Source organism: Crassostrea angulata, chromosome 3 (assembly GCF_025612915.1).
Source record: "Crassostrea angulata isolate pt1a10 chromosome 3, ASM2561291v2, whole genome shotgun sequence".
NCBI lineage: Eukaryota > Metazoa > Mollusca > Bivalvia > Ostreida > Ostreidae > Magallana > Magallana angulata.
The window spans coordinates 52,987,645-52,995,110 of record NC_069113.1 but is presented as its reverse complement, the minus strand read 5'-3'; the positions used below and the strand labels follow the sequence as shown (position 1 = coordinate 52,995,110).

The 7,466-nt window shown below is 34.2% G+C and overlaps 1 protein-coding gene across 1 annotated transcript; it reads left to right on the top strand.

Annotated features, from left to right (window-relative positions):
• The first annotated feature begins 4,104 nt into the window (after window positions 1-4,104).
• On the top strand, window positions 4,105-6,352 carry LOC128175435 (GLIPR1-like protein 2). The gene is made up of 5 exons (XM_052841059.1): window positions 4,105-4,132; window positions 4,373-4,508; window positions 4,805-4,917; window positions 6,006-6,091; window positions 6,200-6,352. Exons 1-5 carry the CDS (start codon window positions 4,121-4,123, stop codon window positions 6,300-6,302), a joined length of 450 nt encoding a protein of 149 aa, XP_052697019.1. The 5' UTR covers window positions 4,105-4,120; the 3' UTR covers window positions 6,303-6,352.
• Window positions 6,353-7,466: the final 1,114 nt, after the last annotated feature.

The window sequence follows — 7,466 nt, the reverse complement described above, 5'->3', positions numbered from 1 at the left end:
GGGACAGACTAAAGTCGTGTATTGAAACCTGATAAGCTAGAGGGAGCGTTCAAAAAGAGAAATCTTAGATTTTTTTTTTCATGAATGGACATCATTTGAACCCTGAGGGTCGAATATCCAGTAATTAAGCAAAATGAGAATCGAGGATATCTTGGGTCAGAGTTTAATACATTATGTATTACACTTGCAGATATAAACATTAAGAGCAATTATAGTACAAGTAACACAAAACTAAAATACTTATTTTAAATGTTTGTAATTTTGTGTTAAATTTGTGTTGTAATTAGAAATGACGTTTCGAATGCCAGGAACAATTTTTTTTTTGGATTTTGAACGTTGTTGAAAATCTAAAACAGTCTCGTTTCATTTTTAGCTCACCTGAGCCAAAGGCTCAAGTGAGCTTTTCTGATCACAATTTGTCCGTTGTCTGTCGTTGTCGTCGTTGTCGTCGTCGTTGTCGTCGTCGTTGTTGTAAACTTTTCACATTTTCATCTTCTTCTCAAGAACCACTGGGCAGATTTCAACCAAATTTGGCACAAAGCACCACTAGGTGAAGGGGATTCAAGTTTGTTCAATTGGAGTGCCACGCCTTCTTTAAAGGGGAGATAATTGAGAATTATTGAAAATTTTTCAAAAATCTTCTTCTCAAAAACTATTCGGCCTGAAAAGCTTAAACTTGTGTGGAGGCATCCTCAGGTAGTGTAGATTCAAGTTTGTTCAAATCATGGTCCCCGGGGGTAGGGAGGGGCCACAAGAGGGGATCAAGTTTTACATAGGAATATATAGAGTAATTCTTAAAAAATCTTCTTCTCAAAAACTATTAGGCCAGGAAAGCTCAAATTAAACAGAGTCAATAAGTAAAACATGTTATATTTATTTGACCCTATCAAAAGGGGAAAAATTTAAGTGGAAGCATCCTCAGATAGTGTAGATTCAAGTTTGTTCAAATCATGGTCCCCGGGGGTAGGGTGGGGTCACAATAGGGGGATCATGTTTTACATAGGAATATATAGAGAAAATCTTTAAAAATCTTCTTCTCAAAAACTATTAGGCCTGAAAAGCTCAAATTAAAATGAAAGCATCCTCAGGAAGTGTAGATTCAAGTTTGTTCAAATCATGGTCCCCGGGGGTAGGGTGGGGCCACAATTGGGGGATCAAGTTTTACATAGGAATATATAGAGAAAATCTTTAAAAATCTTCTTCTCAAAAACTATTAGGCCTGGAAAGCTCAACTTTGATTGGAAGCATCCTCAGGAAGTGTAGATTCAAGTTTGTTCAAATCATGGTCCCTGGGTGTAGGGCGGGGCCACAATGGGGGATAAAAAATCTTCTTTTTAACGACTATTTGGCCAGAAAAGCTGAAACTTGTGAAGAGGCATCCTCGGGTAGTTCAAGTTTGCAAATTCACAGTCCCTAGTGGTAGGGCGGGACCGTGATGGCGGTTTGAATTTTTACATAAAAATATATAGAGAAAATCTTTAAAAATATTCTGGGACAGTTTTCGGTCCAAAACTCAGTACTTAGTGTGAAAGGTTATGCAGATTTAAGTTTGATGAAACCATTATTCCCTAGAGAAAAGTGGGGCCACGAAATGGGGGGGGTATATAGGAATAGAGAAAAATCTTCTTACAGGTACAAAAACAAAAGGGGCTTGGTATTTACCAAAAAAATAAGAGGTGGATAAGAATTGGCAGATTTTCAATTTTTTTTAGCAAGATCTACTGTACTCAGTTGTCAAGATATTTTGATACTGTAATGCTAATTTGATCAGAATTAAGGCAATTGTTGCTCAGGTGAGCGATGTGGCCCCTGGGCCTCTTGTTAATGGTTCATATCCTGTTTTCCAATGCAATGAACTTCTTGAAGCTATGACTGAAAGACAGTACACTGTACATGCAATTATTCTTGCTGCATATGACTGAATTGTTTCTACCTTATCACCATCAATTCAATGGGTTCAGATTAGGGCAAATCTAGTTGTGGGCCTACGAAAGATATATTTTCATTTGTGCTAAAATATCTATGGATACATGATGGCGGATTCTCAATAAGTTTCTATCTCACAATTGAGTTTGGATAGGTGCATCTAATGATAGAGCCGTTTTAGACCAATCCTATGTAAGAATCAAAATTCAGTGGCCAATTTTTTTATACTTAACTGTTTGATAGACTTTAATGTTTGTTGCTTTGTGGCCACGGTGACAGAGGGTAAAGATGTAAAAATGGCATCCTGATATTTGAGAACATATTGTGACTTTTCTAAAAATAGTTTGCCGTTGCTTTTGACTTTTCAAAAAGTAAGAATTTCTGCGTGATTTTCTTAGCAACTTCAATTTCCACGGCAACCACACGTTTTTGATGCATAACAAATCATTTTGTTATGTATAATGAAAATGTAGTCATATTTTTACAAGTTACAACAAAAACAACTTCTTTAAAATCAGGAAATACAGCAAAGTGAGCAAACCGAAATCATCAGCCTTCCTATTTCTTTGCCATGTTACCATAGCAACGTCAGTCAGTCAATTGTCTTAAATAAATTGTGTATTGCATAGACATTGATAGGGATGTAAATTTAAAGTATAAAAGTTCAACTATTAAAAATCGTAAGAAACCAATTTCCAATTTTTTTAATGGTTTCCAGGGTAATATTTTAAAAGTATTTGTGTCTGGCATAAAATTGGCAATAGAACAAATGTTGTTTTATGTCTTTGATAGTTTATATTAGTGGACAACATCTTTGATCGGTTAACATGGACATATTTACCCCTAGCAACCAATTTTTTTAGTGTATTTTTTCATTTAACACATAGTTGTGTCCATGTTTGAAATATAAAGAAAATTGATGACTGTCACTGGCCAGATCCTTATATGAAATTTTACATTACATGGAGAATGACAAGAGCTAGGAACTTCGGATAGTTTGAGTCAAACTTCAATTCCATGAAAAATGGCGGGGTCAAATCATTGTTAATTGTCCAGTCATTAGCTTAAAGTTATAAATACATGTACATTGAACTCACTGCCACCAGTCCGACTTTATGCTGAGTTGTTCAATTGAAACACCGTTAATTTCACAACAGAGCAGGAAGTTAAAATAGAAATAAAATTGTAAATGAATATTAAAAGACTAATTCGAAAATTAGAGGGAAAAAGGTCGATATTATACAGCTTGGTTTCATGAGCACAAGAAAGTTACATCCTTCCGAAAGTCCCAGCTCATGTTTATGTGAGCACTTCTATATATCCATTTAAGTTGTCGTAAAATATAATTGAATTTGAAAACTAATCATTGTACTTTTAGTAAAACAAAAATTGACAATTAAAAATAAACACTGCAATCACCCCCTACATTAAACGTAATCTTTCTTTTATCATCAGCCATCTTCGCTATCGTCGCTGTCATCACGTGAGTAGGTGATGCCCACGGTATAACCATTGAGTACAGGTTAATTGATTCGTGTCTTATATAAGTCTAGTTGGTTGACAGAGTTTGATAAACTCCAAGATGTCGAGCCTGTGGGTGGTTCTCCTGGTTACAGTCTCTCTATCCTACCATGTCTCCTCTGACTTTGTAAAGGTTTGTAAAGTTTTATACGTAACGTATGTAAAATGCATTCAGGCTTGTGAAAGTTTTATCCTGATGCCTTTTAAAAACTTCTATTCAATGACCTGACAAGCTTAGTTATGAAACGAAGCATTAGTTTTGGTACCAAGTAATGACTTTAGGGTAAATTTTTATATTAGAAAAGGAAATATCGCTTATTTATGAATTCATGTCATACAACTTTTATAATGTAAAAGTAGAAAATAGCACAGTGGTTTTACACAAATTTTTTTCAATTCTTATCGTCAAATTTCTTTCCTCAAAATTAAAACCTGTTTCTTTTGAAAGTTAGTTATATCTTGTAAAGGATTGCTCCTACTTTTGTAACAGAATGGTAGTAAGAGCGAATTTGAAAATAACTCACCGCAGTTTTAAGATACTTTAAAATTTCAGCATCGTACACGAATTATCCTTCTCGGCTTTCGTATACATGACTTTTCAAACGATTAAAACTTTTATTTGTTGGATTTTCAGCTTCACAATACGAAGCGGTCAAACACAGGAGCATCTAATATGAAAAAAGTTGTATGTATTTCAAGTTTTACATATCTTTAACCTCTGAAAGTAAACAGTATGCTTAATATACATCAATGAGAACGTAATTTTAAAAAATAGATATGTTGAAATTTTATTTTTTTATTTTATCCGTGCTAATGTAGATATTGCACCTGTATAATTCGCTTATTTTCTTGTTGAACACGCCTATTGCAATCGAAAAATCATGAAAATTTGATTGAAATAAAGAACCATCTAATTTGTTAAAAGAGACTAAGCCCAGAACTCCAGATGATTGCCCAAGCCCACGCCGAGAGATGCGAGAACAAGAACAATCCCAACCTGTCCACACTGTCCAAGACATTCAAGGATGTGGGCGAAAACATCCACTTTACCACCATCGAAAGTAATGATATCGATTAATTTGATTTCAAAAGTTTCGCTCTGAAAACTGTAGGGATTTTGTTAATAGGTTTAAGTGAAAGGAAAACTGTTAACTGTAAATAATGCCAAAACGAATTACTTTTTTTTTCTCACATAAAACAAATTATTTTATCACAATGACGAAAAATTTCAACTCAAAAGGTCAAAAATGAATATAATAAATTATGCATAATAGTTAAATATGTAAAACCTATTTACACACAATACATAGTTTTATAGACTCCTTATCACCAATATCATTGTTTCACTTGACCACAGACTACAATATGATAAAAGACCGGGGAGTAGTCAATGCTTGGAGCAAAGTTTTCAAATACCATTACAGCTCAAACACGTGCATAGATGTAGGTTATTGCGAAAAATTTAAACAGGTATGTACCTGCTATTAATGGCATCGTTTTTTTGTGCATTGTTAACTCGAAAGTCTGTAATAGGAGGTTTGTGGCCTTTAGGGGATAAAATAAAAAGTAAATCGAATACTGCAGGATGATTTTCAAAGGAAATGATTTTTTAAAACTATTAAATAATTTTTTTCAATTGTTTATTGGTTATTTGATAAAATTATATTTAACTTAGATGTACAAGTATTTTCCTTTATGGCAAATCTCGATTGAGAGTATACAGTTATATAGCGATGCGTTAAGTGATGACACTATATGATTTAACAGTTAAACAGGTCGAATCATGGGTTGCAGTTTATAAAAGAGGCGATTTAATTGGCCGATTTGGTACCTACCCACTCTGACGCGATATTGATATTTTATCCATTAACTGCCTTCTGTGACGTTTAATTCTGTTTCAGGACTGCAAAAAACTGAAATTAAATCACTTCAATAGTTGACTAAAAGTTCCCACAATAATCGTTTAATTCTTGTTTTCATAATATATTATGTAATAGTTTGTTCTCATTGTTTAGTCCTGATTCTTTTTATTTGTGGTCTTTGTATTTGTGGTCAAAAGGAGGATGTTTATCACTTTTTCTTTATCACTTTTTCTTTGTATGCAAGAATTATGTAAATGCAAGAAACAATCTTTTTGAATTACTTTTTAATAGGCTTGATGAAACAATTTTAATTAACTCACATTTGCTTCTTTGGGGTAGTGAAAATTTGTCTTACAATACAAACTGCTTTATTTTTTCAGCAGTTCAAAAGTTCATTAATGAGTCTGGAAGATTTAATAATTAAATTCCTTTTTGCTTTTGCTTTCTATACTGTACATTATCGTTATCTACTATAGATTTGCAATTACTTTGTAAATGTATGTCTATGAATTTAATTATCATAATAAAAGTCAATAACTATAAGTAACATGTAATATTACATGTACTATGACAATTGTATATATTGTATGCATTATCATTAGGAGAGGAACTTGTAAGTTGCAAGAACTTGTTTCCGATCCTTTTGTGTTACTTACACAATAAAATATGTTCAAATCAGATTCTTTTTATGAAAAGGTGGTCCGAGCAGAGACAGAGTTCATTGGATGTGGTCAGGCTATGTGCGGGTCAAACGTGTTCACCGTTTGTAATTATGCGCCAAGGTACTGAAACTTCAAAGAACACAGGGTGTAAAAATTGAAACAAAGCATGTTTTTCCAACATCATGACAACACACATCTTAATTTATGACTTCTGCTTTGCTATTTTAGAGGAAACCCAAATGAGAGGCCTTACTTGCGAGGAGGGATATGCAACAACTGCACAGCTGGATATTCCTGCGACACAGATGGTCTTTGCTTTGTACCATGTTGATCATATTTTTTAAAAAGACACCCTAAATAAATTCAAAACATACAGCTTTTAATCACAATAACTTCATGGCCATTATTTCAAAAGAATAGTGACGCTTGTATCGTATACCAGACCATGTGATTAAAAGTTGAAATCTTTTGCCAAGTAGACGGAATGCTAACTCATAATTTTTACGTGTTATTAGTTTCTGTGGTGTTGTTGGTCTCTGTGATGTTGTTAGTTACTGGGTTGTTGGTTGCTGTATTTTTGTTGTTGGTTGCTGTGTGGTTGTTTTTGGTTTTTGTGGAGTTGTTTGTTGATAAATTGTTGTGAGCCTTGACGTTGTTATTCATGACGTTGTTAACGTTTGGGTTGTTAAACTTGGGTTGTTGATGATGTGTTGTTGTTGTTGTTGGTTGATGTGGTGTTGTTAGTTGCTGTATTGATGGTTTCTGTGTTGTTGGCGGTTGTGTTGGTTGTTGATTGATGGGATGTTTTGTTTTCCTGTGTTGTTATTGGTTTATTTGGTATTGTTGGTTGTTGTGGTATTATTGGTTGCTGTATTTATGTTGGTTGCTGTGTAGTTGTTTGTTGATTAATTGTAGTGAGTCTTGACGTTGTTATTTATGACGTTGTTAACGATTGAGTTGCTAAAAGAGGTGTTGTTGGTGGCGTTTTCGGTTGAGTTGTCAGACGCTGTGTTGTAAGTGAATGCGTTATAAATTAATGTTGTAGCTGGTGGTGGGGCTGTTGTTGGCGGTTGTGTTGTCAATAGGGTTGTTGTCAGTGTGACGTTTTGCGTTTTTTAGTGTTGGATGCGGTTTTAATGTCGTGATGAGTGGTTGAGGTAATATCTCTTGAGTCATTGGTTGTTGTTATTGTGGTTTTGCTATTGAATCATTTAAATGTGTTGTGTTGTGTTTTCTACAGGTGGTGCCGTTGTCACTGAACATTAATATGAAAGTTTGTTATGACAATAAAGGTTATTCCATTTATGATGAGATTTTGTCTAAGAGAGTCGAAGGCATCCGTTCAATTGGCAGTCATAGATAAATTCATTTGCTGATGAAAGCCAAATCTTAATGTAAGAGGTTTAGTCATGGTAGCTATGGATGGCTCTGACATAGTTACAGAACCTACAAGAAAGTCGTCAATGTAAAGAGACGAACCTAATGCTCGGCTCCA

Coding starts and splice junctions, on each gene's coding strand:
- LOC128175435 (XM_052841059.1), top strand. Junction 4,918..6,005: donor ATTGCGAAAAATTTAAACAG/GTATGTACCTGC, acceptor TTTTATGAAAAG/GTGGTCCGAGCAGAGACAGA. Junction 6,092..6,199: donor GTTTGTAATTATGCGCCAAG/GTACTGAAACTT, acceptor TTGCTATTTTAG/AGGAAACCCAAATGAGAGGC.